We start from the raw sequence: 20,255 nt of genomic DNA on the forward strand, positions 1-20,255 counted from the left end.
CATCTCAGCCACCCTGAGAGCGCAGCGCCACGTGGTTCTGAGCACCGGGAGCGGAACAGGAGGGTGGCTCGGCCCATCGGGCGCAGTGCTGTGCTCAGCAGCGCTGGGCCGGGACGCTGGAGTGGCTGCAGGGTGGGGCCGTGGGGATGGCGGGAACGGGGCGAGGTGTGGGGACTGCAAAGGGAGGAGCAGAGGAAGCGCTGCCCAGTGCCCGACGAGAGACACGGCCGCGTTGTCCCTCAGATGGGCATAGCAACCGAGCGCAGACATTGAGTGCCCAGCCCGGTGCATCCTGCCCACGTGGTGGCACACGGGGCTGTGAGGCCCGGCGGGATCCATCCCGGGGCGCCGAGCGCTGCGGCTGTGAGCGCGGAGCCTGCGTGCGTCGTGGGTGGTCCGGCCGGAGGGGGCGTGGCCACGCAGCTCAGTATGCAGATCGCTCCGCGCGCGGCATGACGGGAGCGCGCCGCCCCGGGAACGGAACGCGCGTGGAGCCCCCGAGAGCCAAGTGGGCCTCGGCACCGGGCTCCGGGAGGGGCGAGGAGCGGGGCGAAGGGATGGGGAGAGTGGTTGCGGTCGCGGGTCGCCGTGTCGTGCGGGCTGGTGTCGGGGCTTGGGGCCGGGTGGGTTGTTGGAGCAAAGCATACTTACCTGGCAGGGGAGACACCATGATCAGGCAGGTGGTTTTCCCAGGGCGAGGCTCATCCCCTGCACTCCGGGTGTGCTGACCCCTGCGATTTCCCCAAATGCGGGAAACTCGACTGCATAATTTGTGGTAGTGGGGGACTGCGTTCGCGCTCTCCCCTGGCTTTTTTGGTCTAATGATAGAACGTTGCGCTCCGTCTCTGTGCGTTTTCCTTCAGGGCTGCCGTGTCCTAAGCTGTTCTCGTGGCTATGACACGAGGCCGCTGAGGGCCGCTCCGCTCCGTGCCGCTGTGTCCGCCCGCCGGGGCGGGAAGAGGAGGCGGCGCTCGGCCGCGATCGCTCCGGGTCGTTCCGTTCCGGCGGCGGTGGGAGCGGGAAGGGCGAGGGCGGAAGAGCCCGCGGCCACGGCCGTGCTGCCCCGCTCCCCGCGTCCCGGCCGAGGCAGCGGGAACGGAACCCGGCGTTGGGACGGAACGGGGCTGAGCGGGAGGGGCGGGGCTCCTGGAGCGCCATGAACGGACGGGGCGGGGCCGGGAGCGGACGGGACGGAGCGTGGAGCGGGAGAACGACCCGAGCGGCGCGGGGCTGCGGAAACAGCGCGGAAAACGCAGCGGCGCGAGACAGAACGGTGAGCTGAGATTGCTCCTAAAGCGCCCATTGCTCACAGCTGCTGCGTAAATAGGATCTGTTTTTTGTACCCGAAAAGCCAGGGGAGAGCGCGAACGCAGTCCCCCACTACCACAAATTATGCAGTCGAGTTTCCCGCATTTGGGGAAATCGCAGGGGTCAGCACACCCGGAGTGCAGGGGATGAGCCTCGCCCTGGGAAAACCACCTGCCTGATCATGGTGTCTCCCCTGCCAGGTAAGTATGCTTTGCTCCCGCAACCCACCCGGCCCCAAGACCCGACACCAGCCCGCACTGCACGGCGACCCGCGCCCGCAACTATCTCCCCGCCCCTTGGCTCGACCCGCTCCTCGCTCCGCTCCCGGATCCCGGTGCCGAGGCCCACTTGGCTCTCACGGGGCTCCACGCGCGATTCGTTCCCGGGGCGGCGCGCTCCCGTCATGCCGCGCGCTCAGTCCGATTTGCATATCCCTGCCTAGCGTCCGTTTCGCCGTGACGGTTCGCTGCTTTCCGTCTCCTGTCGCGTGACGAGGCGCCTCGGCGTCGTGACGTCATCGCCGCGCGCCGCGCGCCGCCATGTTGCGGGCTCCGGGCCCGGCGTTGAGCGCGGCTGTGGCCGACGGCGGAGGGGTGGGAGCCATGCGGGCGGTGCCGGCCTGAGCGCCCCGGGAGCGCCTCCGGGATTCCCCCGCATGGCGTCCAGCGCCGCTGGGGCCCGCGGGCCGCGCTGCCGCGAGCGCAGCCGCAGGGGCCGCGGCCGCGGCGCTCCCCGGGAGCTGTCACCGCTCGCGGCTCGGGGGGAAGCGGCCGCGAAGCCCCGGCAAAGGGCCGTCCGCGGCCCGAAGGCGCCCAGCGGCCCCCAGGGCCCGGGCCCGGACCCGGAGGTTGCGGAGGGGCGTGGGGAGGCCTCGCGGAGCCCCGAGGCCGAGGTGCTGCTGCGGCTGTCCCGGGGCCTGCAGGGTCCCGGGGGGCTGCGGGGCGGCCGGGACGGCCCCGAAACCCCCCCGGGAGGGCGGCCCCGGCGGCGGGCGGCCAAAGTGTGAGCGGGGCCGGGTCTGTGGTGGGCGGGTGGAGGGCCTTGGGTTGCCGTTCCCGAAGGGATTTGTCCCGCTTCGGGGGAGCGTGTTGGGCTCCCGGAGCAGAGGGCTGCGGGGATCAGCTCCGGCTGCATGGGGTCAGTGGCCAGGAGGAGACCTCTGTGGGCCCGGCAGAGATATGGGTGGGCCCTGAGGTGTCCTGGGGGGGCTCTGGGTGGTGTGTCCAGCAGTGCTCTGTGTACAGAGACAGAAATGAAGCCACACAGCTCACTGGGGCCCCTTGGTGACGAGGGGGCTGCCGAGCCCTGTAGCAATGTTGGTCCTTCCCAATGGTTCCCACAGACCCCGGGGCTGGGCTGGATGCCACTGTGCTACACAGATGGGTGCTGCTGGAGCACTTCTATTTACTGCCGGGTGCTCCCTCTGTCACAGGGCACTGCTGTACCTCCAGGAGCTGGCAGAGGAGCTGACATCTGTGTGCCAGCCCCCAGCTCCTACCGAGGGCCCCCAGGAGCCCCAGCGTGTCCAGAGGAAGCGTCGGAGGAAGAAGGAAGAGGAGGATGCCAACAGTGATGACCCCACTCAGGATGCCGACTTTGTGCCCTCTAAGGATGTATTGCTGCAGGCAGAGGAGGAAGAGGAGAGCGATGCAGCGCTCAGTGAAGAGTCTGAACCAGAGCCGCTCCGGGGGCACAGTGTGAGGACGTCATCAGGAGGGGTAAGGAGAGGAGCTTTGCCTCTACTGCTGCTTGCTGTGTGTGCTATAAGTGTCACAAAGTGAGCTGTCACCAGCTGCGTGTGTGTGCATCCCTCTCACTCCATTTCTCTGGGGCAGATCTGCCCCGAAACAGGATTCTCTAGGGGTAATACAGTACCATGTACAGTGGGAGGCTGGGTGTGAGCTCCTGGAGAGGCAGCTGAGAGGGAGAGTGGGTGGTGAAGAGGGTGAGCATCCTCCTGGGGGAGAGCACCCAGTGCTGGACTGCTCTTGGAGCTGCTGTCAGGATTCTTAGCACAGTGACAGTGTTGGTTGACTACAGAGAGATTCATACTGGGACATTTGGACAGGTGGGGGCAGCCCTTTGGCCGGGTCCTGCCCTGACTCTACTCTCATTCCCAGAGATCTAAGCCCCTGTGCCGCGGCGTCGCTCCCAATGGCTTCCACAACTCCATCATGGCCCCGGTGGAGAAGTGCTCCAGCCTCACATGCAGCCTGTGAGTGGGGGTGTGAGGGCTGTGGTGGCATCCTGTGCGGCACCCTGGGCATAAGGACAGCATGGGGACGTCCCCACATCTGGGCAGCCCCTCCCAGGGGCCACGTGTGGGGCAGGACCCGGCTGCTGGGCCCAGTGGGGCTGGGAGGGGGCAGAGTCAGTGCTGACGCCCGTGGCATCCCCCTGCAGGCGGGAGCAGGTGCATTCGCAGTGGGAATTCCCTGACTGGATCCCCTTGGCGCACAACTGGACGTGTCTCTCTGAAAGGTACTCTGGGCAGTGCTGGGAGGGGCTGGACGTGGGGACACAGTGCTGGGAGGTGGCTGTGGCATAGGTTACCCCCTGTTAGGGGCAGGATGCACCTCTCACACTCATTCCTCCCCAGCGAAGCTGCCGCGTACCTGCCAGTGGAGGAGAAGTCTCCGCTTTTCTCCATCCAGCGGGAGGGTCTTGAGGATGGCGGTGCTTTGTACAGGTTGAACAGGTCAGTGGGTTATCTTGAGATCCTGCCATGTGCAGCCCCCATTGCCCAGTGCCCTGATCCCTCCTTGCCACAGATTCAGCTCCCTGCAGCCCCACGAGGAGCGCCGGGATGCAGCCTTCTTTGTGGGTGGCCCCATCTGGGCCATGGAGTGGTGCCCGACACCGGAGGGCGCGGTGGCCGCACAGTATGTGGCTCTGTACTGCCACAGAACCATGGAGGAGACACACACCGCGGTGGGGCTGCACCGGGGCCCCGCGCTGCTGCAGCTCTGGGGCCTGGGCACGCTGCAGGAGGGGTGAGTGGTGGAGAAGAGGGGATAGCGTGGGGCTGTTTTGTCCCAGTGGCGGGGCTGCTGGTCTCCAGCTCCAGCATTTTTCACTGTTCCACCCACAGCTCTGCTGACAGAGCTGGGCTGGCCTATGCCATCGCCGCTGACCATGGCTGTGTCTGGGACATGAAGTTCTGCCCCAGCGGCGCTTGGGAGCCTCCTGGCAGCTCCTCAAAGGTGTGTGTGCAGGCTGGCCTTGGGTTTTCCCTGCTTGTATCTGTGCCAAAGCGCTGCCTTCCCTGGGCAGAGCGCGGTGATCCCGAGGCTCCTTTCAATAACCAGGGGGAGGCTGAGAGCCTGTGCCTGTCCCACAGCACCCGCGGATGAGCCGGCTCGGCCTCCTGGCTGCTGCCTTCTCAGATGGCAGCGTGGTGCTGTACGCCCTCCCACACCCTGGTGCACTGCAGAGCTGCACGAGAACCCAGGTAAAAGGTAGGAAGAGCCACGCCGCCCTCATCCCTTTCTGCCCAGAGTTCTGGGAAGCCCGGAGCTGGACCGTGGCCACAGCCCCGTTGAGGCAGCGCTGCACATTCCTCCCTCCTGGCTGGGAGCTGTACGTTGTGGCTGGGATCAGAGCTCTGATCAGGTCTGGCGCTGCCCAATGGTCCTTGTAATGCTCCCATCTGCCGGCAGCTGCGTCAGATTGATGAGCTGCTCGTGGCCGCTCAGCCGCAGCTGACAGCCCCCATCCATCCACTCGCCGCCGACAATGGGAAATGGGTTTCCTGTGTCGCCAGCCGCTATCCGTGCGCTGGTTCCGGATGGGTTGCGCTGCTGCCGCAGCCCCACGTGGGATGGGTTGGATCCTTCCCCAGCCTGCAACGCTCCCGCGGAGCAGCCGGGTGCAGCCGTGCTGCGGCAGCACGTCCCATCTTTGCGCGTCGCGTCGGGTGCCGGTGTCGATTTGCTGCCGTGGGCTTGGTGCAGTGCGGGGCCTCGGTACTCCCACCTCTGTGACCCCGCAGTGATTGCGGTGCCGGGGATGATGCATGGCTCTCTGCATCTCACCGCCTCCGCTGCAGTGCGCGGGGTGCAGACGTGCCTGGATTCCTGCTGAGCGCGGGGCATGGAGCTCATCCCCACCCCCCAGCACTCGTGGTGCTGCTGGAGGGGCTCTCAGCTGGTGCTGGGGATCCTGCGGGCGCCGTGGCGTGTGTGCATGTGACATTGGGGCTCAGGAAAGCATTGCTGGCCTGCGGTGGGGACGCTGCTCTGGACAGGACAGGGGCAGGGATGTGGGAGCACTGTGTCAAGCTCAAGGCTGCTGGCGGCTCCCACCCTGACCTTTCTCTGCTCTCTTCCAGATGGATCCCCCCACAAGCACGTGATCTGCAAGGTCAGTGTCCCTGCTGCTGCCCCAACATGCCTCCTGCACGCTGCAGGCAGGGAGCTGGGGGGCACCAGGAAGCCCGCAGAGCTCGCTGCCCCCAATGCCGTGCTCCCGCCCCTGCATGTCTCCCACCTCCAGGACAGGCGGTGCCGGAACATGGCCTTACCTGTGTCCTTTCTCCCTGCAGGTGCAGCATACCACCACGCTGCAGGTGGGCTCCATCCAGGCAGGGAGCGCGGCCGAGTGCGGGCAGTGCTTCAGCCTCTCCTGGATGCCCTCCCGTCCCCACCAGTACCTGGCAGCGGGCTTTTATGACGGTGAGTCCCCGTTTTCAGGGAGCAGCTCTCACCCTTTGTGCTCCAGGCCGTGACGCTGGGGCAGTTCACCACAGCACACCTCTGCCTGCAGGCACCGTGGCCATCTGGAACCTGCTGACCGCATCCCCGCTGCAGCGCGTGTCTCACGCTGACGGCTCCGTCCAGCTGTACCCTTTTCAGTGCTTCCTGGCCCACGACCACGCCGTGCGCAGCATCGAGTGGTGCAAAGCCAACAGGTGAGAGCACGGAGCTGCTGCTGGCCGGGGGCTCGCTCCTGCTGGTGGGCTCAGTGCTAACAGGACTCGAGATTGTGGGTGGTTTTGGAGTGGTTTTGGGGAGCTGCATGGCCACGTGCCGTGCAGCTGGTGGCGCAGCTCAGCCCTGGGGTCTCAGTGCCACCTCTCTCCTGGTTCTCAGCAACTTCCTGGTCACGGTAGGGAATGACCGAAAGATCAAATTCTGGGACCTGCGGCGCCTCTACGAACCCATCAACAGCATCAAGCGTTTCCTCAGCACTGAGGTGGCCTGGCTGTTGCCCTACAACGGTGTCACTGTGGCCCAGGACAACTGCTACGCCTCGTGAGTGCTGGGGGGATCCGTGGGCTCCTACCCTCCAAGAGGTGTTGCATTGATGGCGCTGGGGACAGGAGGGCTGCGACACAGCTCTGTTCTGAGCTCTGCCCTCACCCTTTTCTGTTGCAGTTACGGTCTCTGTGGGATCCACTACATCGACGCTGGGTACCTGGGCTTCAAGGCGTATTTTGTGGCTCCTCGCAAGGGGACCGTGTGGGTAAGGGGCAGACACAGCTCCGTCCCGTGGAGCAGCCCCACGGATCGCTGGGGTATGACACCATCACCTCTGAGAGCTGCTCCCCAGCTCCTCTGTTCCCGCAGAGCATCTCAGGCTCGGACTGGCTGAACACGGTGGCTGCTGGGGACATCACAGGCGAGCTGGTGGCTGCGGTGCTGCCCGACCTGGCTGTCAACCCGCTCAATGTCAAGCGCTCCTCGGACCGCAGATTTGTAAGGGGCTGGGCTGGGGGGCGGTTGTGCCAACGGAAAAGTGCTGCCCCATGTCCCAGCTGGGCCCTGCGATGGGACTTCCCTGCCCTGTCCTCTGCCCTTCAGTCTGAGGTGCTTCAGAGTTGGGCAGAGGCCCTTCAGAGGTGCATGGACCCCTGCGCTCAGCCTTCTCTTTTCCCCAGCCGGTGTACAAAGCTGACCTGCTGCCCTGCAGCCCTGCAGTGCCAGGGAGCAGTGAGCCAGTGCTGCCCAGGACCCGGCACTATGGCGAGATGGTGGCCACGGCCTACGTGCGGTTCCGGGACACCGACCTGGTACGAGGGATGAGGGGAGCTGGGCTCTCCTGGCTGGGAGCAGCGGGACTGGGGGTGATGGTGTGGCCCCCACCCCGTGCCCAGACCCAGGGCTGTGGGCACGGGGCAGGACAGAGTTCTGAGGATGAGATGTGAGGTGGGGGCAGCTCAGCTCACCCAGCACCAGGACAGAGCCTGGGGGCTGTGGCAGGGGGTCTGGGGATGCCACCCCCTCCACCTCACAGTGTGCCCACCGCCTGCCCTCCCCCTCTATCCCTCCACAGCGCAGCTTCAAGAACTTCCCGAGCCGCGAGCCCATGCGCCGGATGCACAAGCAGGAGGGGAAGGCAGAGTTGAGCCTCGACCGCCTGCAGCTGGAAGCCCTGCACAAAGTGAGACAGCCCCCCCGGCCCCCATCCCTGTGCCATCTCCAGGGTGTGGGACCCCCACCCTCCTGAATTGCCCCCTCCCGCAGGTGCGCTTCAGCCCCAACCTGGAGGCATGCGGCTGGCTGGTGTCGGGGGGCCAGGCGGGCATCGTGCGCCTGCACTGCCTGGCGGGGCTGGCAGCCGCCGTGGACCCACAGCTGCTGCCGCAGAGCCGCGCTCGCTACAGCTCCCGCCCCGGCCCTCCTGCGACCCCCCCCTCCGAGTAACCCCAGCCCCTCGCTGCCGGCTGTGGGGGCTGCGTGCCCCCCTTGGTGCTCCTCACCCGGGGACTCGGTGCTCCCGCTGTCCCCTCAGGGCCCAGAGGGCTCTGTGCTGTGCGCTGCGCTTTGTGCTGGTGCGGGGCGGGCGATGGGACCGCGGCTGCGGCCCTGCCCTGGGCTGAGGCCGCGCGTGGGGCTGCGCTTGTGCTCCCCGCCCCCTGGTGCTGGGGGCTCTGGAATCGCTCACATTGAGCTGTGGTGGCAGCAGTGCAGTAAAGTGGTGCGTTTTGTAATGGCGATGTCATTGGCGTTCCCCTGCGCTGAGCCCTCGGCTGCTCTCCAACACTTTTATTGGGGCTGCAGCCCCGCGCGAAGGGACGAACACGGACAGACACAGACACTGACACACAAAGAGGGGAAGGGGCCGAGCTCCAGCCCCCCGCTGCCCTGCTCCCTGCCCCACAGTGGGGGCAGCAGGGCGGGAGGGCGCAGCCGTGGCCCCCAGGCACTGCTGCAAACCCACAGCGGGTGGGGGCTCATGCCAAAGGGCTGTGGCCGTGTGGGCAGCCCCCTGCCGCCTCCCGGTACCGCTCCACCTGCACCGTGCACGCGGTGAAGCCGAACTTCTGCTGCAGCCGCCCCGTGGCATCCTGCAGCACTGTCTCGGGGTCAGCGGTGGCATCTGCGGGCGGTGGGCACCGTGGCTCAGCCCCACAGGCTCTGGCTGGGCCAGGGGTGTGCACAGTGTGTGGGGCACTCACCCACGGCCACGTGCACCGACACCAGGGGGTGGCTCGGTGTCAGCGCCCAGACGTGTAGGTCATGGATGGCCCTCACCCCGCTGACTGCCAGCAGCTCCTCTGTCACCGCCGCCACTGCCATGCCCCGCGGGGCTCCTGCACCAAGGAGGTCACCTCCAGCTCCGTTCTCCATTTGGGGGTGGGAACAGCTGCTCCCCATAGGGCTGGGAGGGACAGGGAAGGGCTGTAGGGTGGGGGCTGCAGTCCCGAAGAACCCCCGCATCCCCCTCACCTTCCATGAGAACCCTGAAGACATCCCTGAGGATGGTGATGGTGGAGCCGAGCACAAAGACAGAGAAGAAGAGGGTGCTGATGGGGTCTGCGATCTTGCACTGGGGCTGCGGAGGGAAGGGGAGGAATGGCGTGAGGCGGAGGGGCTGCGGTGCCCCCCACGTAGGGCAGAGCCCAGCCCCACACCTTGAAATAGATGATGGTGGCAGCCAGCAGGACGCCGACGCTCTGCAGCAGGTCCCCCACCACGTGCACGAAAGCGGCGCGGACGCTGGTGCTGCCAGGCAGGGGGGCACGGCCGGGCAGGCAGCCACCCCCCAGCTCCTCATAGCCCCCCGTGCCGTGCCCGTGACCCTGGTGCAGGACGTAGGCCATGCTGCGGAGAGGGGATCGCTCAGCGCCGGGGCCGTGGGGCACATACAGGGCTGGGGGTGGATAGGGGGACGTACACCAGGTTGGCACCCACGGCGCAGGCGGAAGTGGCCAGCATGGTGCGCGCCTCGATCTCGTAATCGGCGCTGAGGATGCGGGCGGCCGCCAGGTAGAGCAGCGCCACGGTCACCACCCAGATGGACAGCACGGAGGCCAGCGCGCCCAGCGTCTCTGCGGGGCAGGGGTGTCAGCGGGCCCCCCCCACCGCAGGCAGCCCCGCGGCCGAGCCCCCCTCACCCGAGCGATGCCAGCCGAAGGTCATGGTGGCGGTGGGTGGGCGGGCGGACACCCAGAGCGAGAAGAGGCTGACGGCCATGCTGCCCACGTCCGTCAGCAGGTGGGCCGCGTCCGTCATGATGGCCAGGCTGTGCGCCAGGTACCCGCCTGTGGGTGGCACCGGGCTCTGGCACAGCATCCCGTCCCATCGTGTCCCGTTTTGTCCCAGCCCAGCTCCTCATCCCATCGTGTCTCATCTCATCCCATCGCACCCCACTACGTCCCATCCCATTTCCATCCCATTCCAACTCTCTGTCCCATCGTGTCCTGTCTCATCACATCCCATTTGAGCTCCCCATCCTGTCCCATCCCATCCTGCCCTATCTCATCTCATTATGTCCCAGCCCAACTCCCTGTCCCATCTTATCATGACCCATTCCGTCCCATTATGTCCTTTCCCATTTTGCCCCATCCCATCCTGCCCCATTCTCTTTCATCCTGCTCCATCCCAGCTCACCATCCCATCGTGTCCCATCCTGTCCCAATCCACCTCTCCATTCCATCGTCTCATCTCCTCCCACCGCATCCCATTATGCCCCATCACATTCCCATTCCATCCCCTCATGTCTCATCCCACGATGTCCCATCCCGTCTCATTACGTCCTTTCCCATTTTGTCCCATTCCGCCTCATCCTGTCACATCCCATTTCCCCCCATTACATCTTACTCCTTGCCATCCCCGTCCCCGCACCCCCTTACCTATCACCTCCCCGACCATGAAGAGGCAGCAGACGCTGCAAGCGATGCTCAGCTGCCGCCGCGCCTGGAGCCTCTCCGGAATGGGGCCGGGGGGGGCCGGGCTGCAGGGGCACAGCGGGGCCCCCCCCGGCTCCTGAGTGTCCTTCCCGGGGGGTAGCGAGGCCAGGGTGTCCTGGGGGCCTGGGAACAGACTGGGGCGGGGGGCGGTACCGGTGTGGGGGTGTGGGGTGGTACCGGTGCGGGGTGACGGATGGATGGCAGTGAGGCGGGGGATGACGGTGGGGGTGCCGGTGTCGGGTGGACACCTGTGGAGGGACCCGAGGGTGGCACAGAGGTGGGGGTGACGGTGGCGTGGAGGCGGCATGAGGGCGGTGCGGGGGCTGCGGGGTTGCGGGAGCCGGGGGCGGGGGGGAGCTGGGGGTGACGGGGATATTGGGGTGGTGGGTGGTGGGGCTGGGGGTGCAGGCGTCGGGATGGAGGTGATGGGGATGGAGACGCCGGTTTGGGGATATCGGTAAGGACGTGCCAGTGATGGAGCGCTGCGATGGGGGTGCCGGTGATGGGGTGCCGATGCCGATATGGAGATGCTGGCGATGCGGCGCCGGTGCCGGAGACGCGGTGCCGGTGATGGGGTGCCGATGCCGGTATGGAGATGTTGGTGATGCGGTGCCGGTGCCGGCGATGAGGTGCCGGCCCGGCGGTACCTGTGTCCCCGCGCTCCCAGCAGCCGCGCGCTCTCGGTGCCGGACGCGGACGGGCGCTCCATGCCGGGCAGCACCGCGCGGCGCCGGGACCCCAAGGCCCCGCCCCCGCCTATGGCCCCGCCCCGATCCCCGCCCACGGGGGCGTGGCTGGAGAGAGCCGGTCTGCGCTTAAACCACGCCCCCTCCAGTGACCCCGCCCCTCGGTCCGAGAGAAAGGGGCTTGGTCTGGGAGCGGAGCGAGGGGCGTGGCCTCGCGTGTGGGCGTGGCTCCGCCCTTCGCCCCGCCCCTTCCCGCCAGCCCCCGCGGCCGCCGCGCGGTGATGGCGGCGTTGGGCGCGGGGGAACGGTGCGGGCCGTGGGGCGCGGCGGGGCCCGAGCGCGGCCCCGGCCCCGGCCCCGGCTCCCTGGGCTCGCTGCTCAGCCGCCTGCCGCTGGCCCCGCCGCGCCGCCGCACCGCCAGCCAGGGCCAGGGCCCGCCCGAGCCGCCGCTGCTGCGCACCAGCAAGCGGACCATCTACACGGCCGGGCGGCCGCCCTGGTACAGCGAGACCGGGGCGCCCGTAGGAGAGGCCTTCGTCATCGGTGCGGGGCGGGCGGTTGGGGGGGGGATCAGGAGCCCGGATGGGCATGGGGGTGGGAGCTGGGGTTGGGTCTCAGATGTGGGATGGGGATGGGATGTGAGATCTAGGATGATGGGTCTGGGATCCAGAGCAGGGCTGGGGCTTGAACTGGGCCTGGGGTCCAGGGCTGGGCTGGGCCTGGGCCTTGTGCTGGGCCTGGGATCTGAGGTTCACCTCTGAGTTCTGGGGCTGGGCCAGGGTTGGCATCTGAGACCAGGGGCTGGGGTTTTGGTCTCAATTGGGGCCTGGCTCTGGGCTGCATCCTGGGTCTCGGTCTGGGTGTGGGGTCTGGGGCCTCAGCCTGGGCCGGGCTGTGGCCCTGGGCCGCACTGACGATGCCCGCTCGCTTCAGGGCTGTGCGGCGGCAGCGCCTCGGGTAAGACGACAGTGGCGACGCGGATCATCGAGGCGCTGGACGTGCCCTGGGTCGTGTTGCTCTCCATGGACTCCTTCTACAAGGTGAGGGCCGCGCGCCGTGGCGTGGCACGGCACAGCGTGGTGCTGAGCGGTGCCACCCGCAGGTGCTGGACGAGGGGCAGCAGGCGCTGGCGGCCCGCAGCGATTACAACTTCGACCATCCGGATGCCTTCGACTTCGAGCTGCTCGTCAGCGTCCTACGCAAGCTGAAGAAGGGCAAGAGCGTGAAGGTGCCGGTGTACGACTTCACCACGCACAGCCGGCGCCGAGAGTGGGTGGGTGCCCTGGGGACATGGGACTGGCAGCGGGCACGGGGTCCGGGCTTGCGGTTTTGCAGAGTGACCATAAAGGCCCCAGTGGCTGCGTGCTGTGGGGTGGGTGAGGGGATGGGATGCAGCAGTCGAGGGGCAGGGTGAGCGCAGCACCTTTCTCCCCACAGAAAACCGTATATGGGGCCAACGTCATCGTGTTCGAGGGCATCCTGGCGTTTGCCAACAAGGAGCTGCTGAAGGTATTGCTGCGTGGAGGGATCCCGGTCCCCCCGGGGGATCCTGAGGGAGGGGTCCCGCTGGCGCAGCATTGCCGTGTGAGGGGTGTCGGGGGGGGCTGCAGAGGGGGTGCTCACCCCTCCCAGTGTTCCAGCTCCTGGACATGAAGGTGTTTGTGGACACGGACTCGGACATCCGGCTGGTGCGGCGGCTGCAGCGCGATATCATGGAGCGGGGGCGCGACATCGTGGGCGTCATCAAGCAGTACCACAAGTTTGTGAAGCCGGCCTTCGAGCAGTACATCGAGCCCAGCGTGCAGGTGGCAGACATCGTGGTGCCCCGAGGTGAGAAGCGCTGCCTGCACCCGACTCTACCACGGTGGTGAGTGCACGTTCTCACCCCCTATCTCTGCTCTCCGGGCAGGTGGGGAGAACTCTGTGGCACTGGACCTCATCGTGCAGCACGTCCACAGCCAGCTGGAGAAGGTGAGGGGCTGGCAGAGGGCGGGGAGCTGGGTGAGGAGGGGGCTGCTCGCGGCCCTGCACCCTGTGAGTCTCAGCATCGCCCCTTTATGCAACTGGAGGCAAACAGGGCTGGGAAGTGGGGATGGTGCAGCACCTGCTCATGCCGTGGCCTCATTCTCCTGTTGCAGCCCTCGGTCCCAAGCAGCTCTTGCCACCCCGCTTGTCTGTGGTGTCATTGGCGCTCCAACCTTGCTCACAGTGGGGTTCTCCCCTTCCCCATCCAGCCCCAGGAGAAGGGGTGGGAGCTGGCCAGGGCTGCTGGCACAGTGACCAAATGTCTGTTCTTTTTTCTTTCCCCTTTTGCCACGCTGAATGTCTGCTGTCCCACCCAGCGCGAAATCACTGTCAGGTACGTTGGGGACCTGCTGGCTGGGCTACAGCTTGCTCTGGGCGGGGGGATGGCTGCCAGCCCCCACTGTCCTTTTGCTCTCCCTTTTCCCCATCCCTGCTGGCTGAAGTTCTGCTGGGTTGTCTGAGTGCAGGTGCTGTTCCTCAGCCTCAGGGGTGGATGCTGTGCGTGCAGCTCATTTGGAGTGCATGCAGCTGCGCAGCATTTGTGGGACTGCCTCCACGTGCTGCTGCTGTCCCTCTCTGGAGCACAATTCCTGCCCTGAAGGCTGGAAGTTGCTCCCATAAAAGGGTGCTGCAGGTTCTCCTGGCTTTTGGTACATCACATGTGCAGCTGCAGCAGGGCAGTCCTTGTGCTGCGATGCAATGTCCCAGGGCAGCACCCAGCACACCTTGCCTGTGTGGAGCTGCTTCCCCGCTGCCCAGGTGCTGGCAGAAGTTTGTGTGGATGTGTGCACTGCGCGGCTCTGACCTCTGCACTCTGCTGCAGGGCAGCTCTGGCCTCGGCCCACCAGGGGCAGCCGCTGCCGACGACGCTGAGCGTGCTGGAGAACACACCGCAGGTGCGGGGCATGCACACCATCATCAGGTGAGTCCCTCCCAGAAAGACTGTTCCGTAGGGTCACTGCATGAAAGCTGGTGTTGCTTTCCCCATCCCAGCCCTTAGAGCTTCCAGCAGGACCCAGGTGCTGCTCCATGGCTTTGCCCTCACTCCGCTTTTTGTCCCCTGCCGATGCTCTCCTTTCTCTAGGTGGCAATAGCACGCTCAGAAGGTCGAGACCAAATCTTGTGGGACCTCTGACATGTTGCTTTGTCTGTAGCCCTCCTGTTCCCAGGCCACCAGCGTCTGATAACCTTAATCTGCTCAGAGCTGCGTGCTGGCTCAGCTGCCCGGGAGGAGGGGATCAGCCCCACTAATCTCCCGTCACCGGCAGCGCCGCGCGTCGCAGCCTGGGCTGTGGGGAGGCGGACTTTGCCTCTTCCAGATGGTAAATAGAAAAACACCACATTTATGAGGGGCGTTGGCTTGGCCAGTCACCCACCCCCTCACATCCTACCGCAGCCCACAGGAAGGGAGGAAAACTGAAGCGACGCGGTTCTTAGGAAGCCGGGCTGAGAAATTCTTCTGGTGGAAGGTCGCTGTGTTTCGGGGGCGGCTCAGTGGCTTTGGCTTTGGTGCTCTTAGGTGTCCAGCCTCCCTCTTTCGGGTCTGCCTTCCCGCTCACCGGGTGCTGGCAGCCCTGTTGCCCGGCGCTGGGGCTCCCTGTGCCGCAGCCGTCTGTCTGAGTGCCGTGTGCTGGCAGCAGATGAGCAGCTCACTGCGTCATGGCAAATCCAGGCTTGGCATCTCGGGGAGAAGGAGATTCCAGGGCAATCCTCAGCTCTTGTGCAGATGCGAGGAGCAGAAAGTAGTCCTGTGTGGACACAGAACGGCGTTTCCCTGCCGTTGTTTGCACGCCAGTCTGCGTGTACACGTGGAAGGGCTCCAGGACGTGCGCTGGCAGCAGAGGCTGCAGGGTGTGGGTCAGCTCTGCCCTGAGCTCCTGGACTTTGTGCCCTGCTGGGACACGCTGCCCAGTTTGTGCTAAGGCTTGTTGGGCTTTCCTGGTCCTCGCAGAGCTCCTGGCTGCAAGGCACCGAGATCTGACCACAGAAATTCCCCTGAGATAGAAGCAACTGCTTTGCCCTTCTCCAGCGCTGCTGTTGGTGGGCTGTCTGTCATCTGCGCCGTGCAATGCGAGAAGTGGGAGATGATGTCCCAAAATACAGAATAAAAATACCCAGTATCCTTCTGCTGCTCGGGGACCATTGCCAACGCCACCACTTCCATCTGCTGACCAGCTGAGAGCTGTTAGGGCTCCTTTGTCTCCCTTATTTTCTCAAGAACTAACGTGCTGTGGGGTTTTTTGTTGACTTTCTCTCTCGCCTCCTCAGCACTGCAGCACTGGCTCAGTCTCGCTGCGCCTTTCAGAATTTCACAGAATCCCACAGTTCTGCGCCTTCTCTCCCCCGGGCTGAAGGGCCCTGGGGCTCTCAGCCATTCCCCATTGGGATGCTCTGGGCCCCCGCCACCTCGGCAGCCCTCCTCCCATACTGTCAGCAGCGTGTCCCCAGGCTCCAGCCACAAGGGCTGCTCCATGCCTGTGTCCCTCGTTGGCTGCACGGCCACTGAGCGCCCATCCTCCCACAGGAACAAGGACACCACCAGGGACGAGTTCATCTTCTACTCCAAGCGCCTGATGCGGCTGCTGATCGAGCATGCGCTCTCCTTCCTCCCGCTGAAGGTACGGCCCCGGCCCTCCGTCCCCATCGCCTCAGAGGCAGTGGTGCCACATGGGGATGGCTTTGCCCACATTCTTTCCCTCTCCTTTCTGCAGTCAGTCACGGTGGAGACACCACAGGGGACAACCTACGAGGGGAAGCGGTTCCACAGGCAGCGGGTGAGATGTCCTGGTCCCCTCATCCACTGGGCACCAACTGGGACAGCACAGTGGTCAACCAGTGGCCAACCATTAGTCAACTGTTGGCCAGCTGTTGGTCAATCACTGGTCAGCCATTGGCTGGCCAACCATTGGTCAACTGTGAGTCAACTGTTAGTCAACCATTGGCCAACCGTTGGACAGCCGCGGGGCTGGCCCTTGCCCTGTGGGGTGGGTGTGGGTCCTGCCAGATCCTGTGGGAGCCCCCAGAGAGCAGCTGGGCCCTGAGCAAGGCGGGGCAGATGTTCAGCAGGGCTGGGCTGGGGGCTCTGGGTACGGAGGATGTGGCCGTGACACAGCGGTCCTGCCCCATCCCAGATCACCGGCGTGTCCATCCTGAGGGCCGGGGAGACCATGGAGCAAGCGCTGACCGCCGTCTGCAAGGACATCCGCCTGGGCAAGATCCTGATCCAGACCAACCACGACACGGGGGAGCCCGAGGTGAGCAGCGCCCGCAGCCCCCAGGCCGAGCCCCCAGCACACCACCGCGGTGTCTGACCGCCTGTCCTCCTCCAGCTGCACTACCTGCGCCTGCCCAAGGAGATCAGCGAGGACTACGTCATCCTCATGGACAGCACCGTGTCCACCGGCGCCGCTGCCATGATGGCCGTGCGCGTGCTGCTGGTGAGGGGCCGGGCAGGGTCGGGGGGGGTCACAGCACGATGCTGGGGGGCACGGGCCGGGCTCTGAGTGTGCCGTGCCGCAGGACCACGACGTGCCGGAGGAGCGCATCTTCCTGCTCTCGCTGCTGATGGCCGAGATGGGGGTGCACTCGGTGGCATACGCCTTCCCCCGCGTCCGCATCATCACCACCGCTGTGGACAAGAGGATCAACGAGGAGTTCCACATCATCCCCGGCATCGGTCAGGGCAGGGGGGTGTGAGGTGGTGGGGGGGGGGGCTGCCCCTGTCGGTCACCCCCGCTCACCCCCTCCCTATCTCCTGCAGGGAACTTTGGGGACAGGTACTTTGGCACCGATGCGCCGCCCGCCTGCACCGACAGCGAAGCCATGGACTGCTAAGCCCGCCAGCCCCGGGGGGGGCACAGTGCCACCGCTCCGCCCCCCACCCACCCCCGGGGTCCCGGGTCGGGTCCTGCGTTGCTGGAATCTGTATTTATTTGTATTTATTCTGAGCAGCCGCCCCCCCCGGCGCTGCTGCAGACCATCAGGGATGGGGGGAGGGGGGGGCTCCTCCTCATGCTCCATCACCCCCGCGTGGCACGGGGGGGTTTGATATTCAAACACTCCTTTGCATTCCAGCCCCACGGCGGTGGGGCCATACCGTCCCCCTCCAAAAAAAAAAGGTCCCTTTTTGGGGGGGGAGGGGACCACGCTGGCGCAGGGGCTGTTCCTCGGGGCCCCCCATCCCCCCAGGGCTGGGCCGTGCCATGCTTCTTGCTCAGGTTCTTCGGGCCGGGGGCCGTGGGGGCAGCGGTTCCCCCACGGTGGGGCCCCCCCTCCGCTTTGCCGCCCGCTCCGTACTGTACGTGGCCGCCTTCGTTTTGTACTGGAATAAAGGAGCAGCGCGGCCACCGCTGACGGCTCGGAGCAGGGGACATGGGGCTGGGGGTGGGGGGGAGCGCAGCGCTACAGAGCTGTCACTGGGTATCCGGGATGGGGCTGGGGGCTGGCACCGTGTGCTGAGGGCGGTGGGGGCAGAGGGGCGGCACTGGGTGCTGCTCGGGGGTGTCCCCAGGGGCGGGCAGCAGCTGGGGCATGCTGCTTGTGGGCTGCCGCTCGGGGCTGAAGGCTGGGGGGGCAGGGGGGGTTAGTGTGGGAGATCAGTGCCTGCGGAGGAGCGCTGGGGGCTAGGTTGTGGCAGGGTAGGGCTGGGGGCTATTGTAGGAGGCTGGCATTAGGGGCTGGGCTGGGGCCGTCGCCTGGCTCTCGGATCCCGCCGCCCGGCCCCGCCGTGCCGCCCAGCGGCCCAGGCCCCGCCCGCTCGGGGCGGTGTCGGTCGAACGGACGGAAGCGGCTCCGCGCTCTCTGCCGGCCCGGCCGGGCCCTGCCCCGCGCCCGCTGCCCCGCGGCGGTCGCCGAGGCCATGGCGGAGCCGGGCAGGCCGCAGCGGAAGCTGTCGCGGGTCGGGGAGAGCCTCTACCGCGTCCTGGGGCTGGAGAAGGGCAGCTCGCCCGAGGAGATCAAGCGGGCTTACCGGTACGGCGGGCACGGGCCGGGGGGCGGGCCGTACCGCTCCGTGCCGGGCCGGGCCGTGCCGTACCGCGTCCCCGTGTCCCCGCAGGAAGCTGGCGCTGCGCTACCACCCCGATAAGAATCCCGACGACCCGGCGGCGGCCGAGCGCTTCAAGGAGATCAACAGCGCGCACGCCACGCTCAGCGACGCCGACCGGAGGCGGCTGTACGACCAGTATGGCTCGCTGGGCCTCTACGTGGCCGAGCAGTTCGGGGACGATGCCGTCCGTCACTACTTCCTCATGTCCCAGTGGTGGTTCCAGGTGGGCACCGGGCACGGGGAGGGGGTCGGGGGGGCTGGGCATGGGGGTCTCAGGGTGGCCCCGGGGGTCCCAGGGCAGCCCTGGGGTCTCGCGGTGTCTGGGTCTGGGGTCCCAGGTGGCCCCAGGGGTCATACGTTGGCCCTGGACATCTCAGGGCAGCTCTGGGGGTCTCAGGGCAGCCCTGGGGTCTCGCAGTGTCTGGGCATGGGGTCTCAGGTGACCCTGGGGATCTCAGGGCAGCTGGCCACTGGGGTCTCAGGGTGGCCCCGGGGGTCTCAGAGTGGCACTGGGGGTCACAGGGTGGTGGCCACAGGGGTCTCAAGGCAGCCCTGGGGTCTCACAGTGTTTGGGTCAGGGGTCTCAGAAGGGCCCCAGGGTCTCAGGGTGGCTCCAGGAGTCTTACAGTGGCCCTGGGGATCTCAGGGCAGCTGGACACTGGGGTCTCAGGGCAGCTCTGGGGGTCTCAAGGCAGCCCTGGGGTCTCGCAGTGTCTGGGCATGGGGTCTCAGGTGACCTTGGGGATCTCAGGGCAGCTGGCCACTGAGGTCTCAGGGTGGCCCCTGGGGTATCAAGGCAGCCCTGGGGTCTCACAATGACTGGGTCTGGGGTCTTAGGAAGGCACCAGCATCTCAGGGTGGTTCCGGGGGTATTACAGTGGTCCTTGCGTCTCACAGCAGGTGAACCCTTGGGGTCTCATGGCAGACCCAGGGGCTCATGATGGTCCCAGGGGTCTCACAGTGTCCTCAGGGGTCTCACAGTGGCCCTGGGGGTCTCAGGGTGGTTGGGCACAGGGACTAATGGTGGCCCCAGGGGTTTCAGGACAGTTGGGCCCTGGGGTCTCAGACAGAGCAGCCCCAGGGGTCTCATGGCAACCCCGGGCTCTTGGGTGTCCTGGGAGTCTCCGGGAAGCCACAGGGGTCTCGGGGAAGCCCCAGGGTCTGACATCCCATCCCGCAGGCCCTGGCACTGTGCTGCGGCTTGCTGACCTGCTGCTGCTGTTTCTGCTGCTGTTTCTTCTGCTGCGGGAGGTGCTTCCCCCCCCGCGAGGACGAGTCCTACAAGTACGTCGACCCCAAGGACCTGGAGGCGGACGATGGTGGCGGTGAGTTGGGGTCCGAAATCACAACCCCACGACGCTCCCGTCCCACGGAGAACTGCCGGGGGGGTGGAGGGGGCTGCATCGGGCTTGTGGGGCCACCTGTGGGGTCAGGGGCTGGTGGGACGCATGGGTTGGGGTCTGCAGCTGGGCGGTGGGGGCCATGCTGATGCCAATGTGCAGCCCCGGATTGCTGCCAGGACCCTCAGGACCCCCTCCCCGGCCCTATGTCCCGATGCCGTGCTGCTGACACACACCTTTCTTCTCCAGACCCACAGATCCCGGTGGAAGCGCAGCCCCCCCCAACCAGCGCCCAGCCCCTGCCCGCTGCCGGAGCCAGGAGCGAGGCATAGGGCCGCCTCTGTGCCGGGGGGGGGGGGAGAGCCTCCTCCGGGACCACCGCCACTCCCCAGGACCCCGCCTGGGGGGGGCACAATCTCAGGTGAAACCGTCCTGCAGCGCTGTGACCGAGACCGGTAGCACTGTAACCCCGGGGCCGGACCCCCCTGACGGGCACTGGGTGCCAAACGCTGCTCTGGGGCTGGGGGGGGTGGGAGTGGGGGGGGCCGCCCGCCGGGCCCCTCTCTGCCCCACTGCGGGGCCGCACCATGCTCGCTGTGGGGCTGGGACCCTTCAGGCACTTTCCGTGGGTTTGTATAGATTTTATGGGCACCATTAAAGGATGATGGGGGGGAGCTCGGCGGTGTGGTCTCTGTCTCGATGGGGCTCGGCGGGGG

At 66.5% G+C, this 20,255-nt stretch overlaps 4 protein-coding genes across 4 annotated transcripts; 3 read left to right on the plus strand and 1 right to left on the minus strand.

The window, feature by feature from the left end:
* GTF3C2 (general transcription factor IIIC subunit 2) lies at nt 453-8,239 on the plus strand. Its single transcript, XM_021392021.1, has 18 exons — nt 453-623; nt 1,751-2,310; nt 2,741-3,026; nt 3,429-3,523; nt 3,712-3,789; nt 3,908-4,006; nt 4,080-4,301; nt 4,400-4,511; nt 4,649-4,766; nt 5,639-5,670; nt 5,852-5,981; nt 6,073-6,217; nt 6,399-6,560; nt 6,684-6,771; nt 6,876-7,004; nt 7,187-7,318; nt 7,582-7,689; nt 7,773-8,239. Exons 1-18 carry the CDS (start codon nt 453-455, stop codon nt 7,950-7,952), a joined length of 2,847 nt encoding a protein of 948 aa, XP_021247696.1. The 3' UTR covers nt 7,953-8,239.
* Nucleotides 8,333-10,749, minus strand: SLC30A3 (solute carrier family 30 member 3). The gene is made up of 6 exons (XM_021391858.1): nt 10,385-10,749; nt 9,427-9,793; nt 9,164-9,353; nt 8,979-9,084; nt 8,708-8,842; nt 8,333-8,628 (listed from the first exon to the last, which is right to left on the minus strand). The coding sequence occupies exons 2-6, from the start codon at nt 9,465-9,467 to the stop codon at nt 8,483-8,485; spliced, it is 618 nt and encodes a 205-aa protein (XP_021247533.1). The 5' UTR covers nt 9,468-9,793; nt 10,385-10,749; the 3' UTR covers nt 8,333-8,482.
* LOC110396407 (uridine-cytidine kinase-like 1) lies at nt 11,409-17,501 on the plus strand. Its single transcript, XM_021392022.1, has 14 exons — nt 11,409-11,670; nt 12,061-12,167; nt 12,230-12,400; nt 12,565-12,636; nt 12,768-12,957; nt 13,037-13,098; nt 13,470-13,486; nt 13,976-14,074; nt 15,677-15,770; nt 15,864-15,926; nt 16,284-16,406; nt 16,482-16,589; nt 16,672-16,828; nt 16,913-17,501. The coding sequence occupies exons 1-14, from the start codon at nt 11,409-11,411 to the stop codon at nt 16,984-16,986; spliced, it is 1,599 nt and encodes a 532-aa protein (XP_021247697.1). The 3' UTR covers nt 16,987-17,501.
* DNAJC5G (DnaJ heat shock protein family (Hsp40) member C5 gamma) lies at nt 17,906-20,211 on the plus strand. Its single transcript, XM_021391859.1, has 4 exons — nt 17,906-18,123; nt 18,209-18,422; nt 19,380-19,524; nt 19,789-20,211. The coding sequence occupies exons 1-4, from the start codon at nt 18,011-18,013 to the stop codon at nt 19,869-19,871; spliced, it is 555 nt and encodes a 184-aa protein (XP_021247534.1). The 5' UTR covers nt 17,906-18,010; the 3' UTR covers nt 19,872-20,211.

Source organism: Numida meleagris, chromosome 3 (assembly GCF_002078875.1).
Source record: "Numida meleagris isolate 19003 breed g44 Domestic line chromosome 3, NumMel1.0, whole genome shotgun sequence".
Lineage (NCBI taxonomy): Eukaryota > Metazoa > Chordata > Aves > Galliformes > Numididae > Numida > Numida meleagris.

Bases quoted from the DNA above. Each gene is read 5' to 3' on its own strand.
- LOC110396407 (XM_021392022.1), top strand. From the start codon at position 11,409: ATGGCGGCGTTGGGCGCGGGGGAACGGTGCGGGCCGTGGGGCGCGGCG. The intron at 12,401-12,564 runs GTGGGTGCCCTG...TTCTCCCCACAG, and splicing joins ACAGCCGGCGCCGAGAGTGG to AAAACCGTATATGGGGCCAA. The intron at 12,637-12,767 runs GTATTGCTGCGT...CCAGTGTTCCAG, and splicing joins CCAACAAGGAGCTGCTGAAG to CTCCTGGACATGAAGGTGTT.
- GTF3C2 (XM_021392021.1), top strand. From the start codon at position 453: ATGACGGGAGCGCGCCGCCCCGGGAACGGAACGCGCGTGGAGCCCCCG. The intron at 4,512-4,648 runs GTGTGTGTGCAG...CCTGTCCCACAG, and splicing joins CTCCTGGCAGCTCCTCAAAG to CACCCGCGGATGAGCCGGCT. The intron at 5,982-6,072 runs GTGAGTCCCCGT...CTCTGCCTGCAG, and splicing joins GGCAGCGGGCTTTTATGACG to GCACCGTGGCCATCTGGAAC.
- SLC30A3 (XM_021391858.1), bottom strand. From the start codon at position 9,467: ATGCTGGCCACTTCCGCCTGCGCCGTGGGTGCCAACCTGGT. The intron at 9,354-9,426 runs GTACGTCCCCCT...CCCTCTCCGCAG, and splicing joins GCCGTGGGTGCCAACCTGGT to CATGGCCTACGTCCTGCACC. The intron at 9,085-9,163 runs GTGTGGGGCTGG...TTCCCTCCGCAG, and splicing joins CCACCATCATCTATTTCAAG to CCCCAGTGCAAGATCGCAGA.
- DNAJC5G (XM_021391859.1), top strand. From the start codon at position 18,011: ATGGCGGAGCCGGGCAGGCCGCAGCGGAAGCTGTCGCGGGTCGGGGAG. The intron at 18,124-18,208 runs GTACGGCGGGCA...GTGTCCCCGCAG, and splicing joins GAGATCAAGCGGGCTTACCG to GAAGCTGGCGCTGCGCTACC. The intron at 19,525-19,788 runs GTGAGTTGGGGT...TTTCTTCTCCAG, and splicing joins GGAGGCGGACGATGGTGGCG to ACCCACAGATCCCGGTGGAA.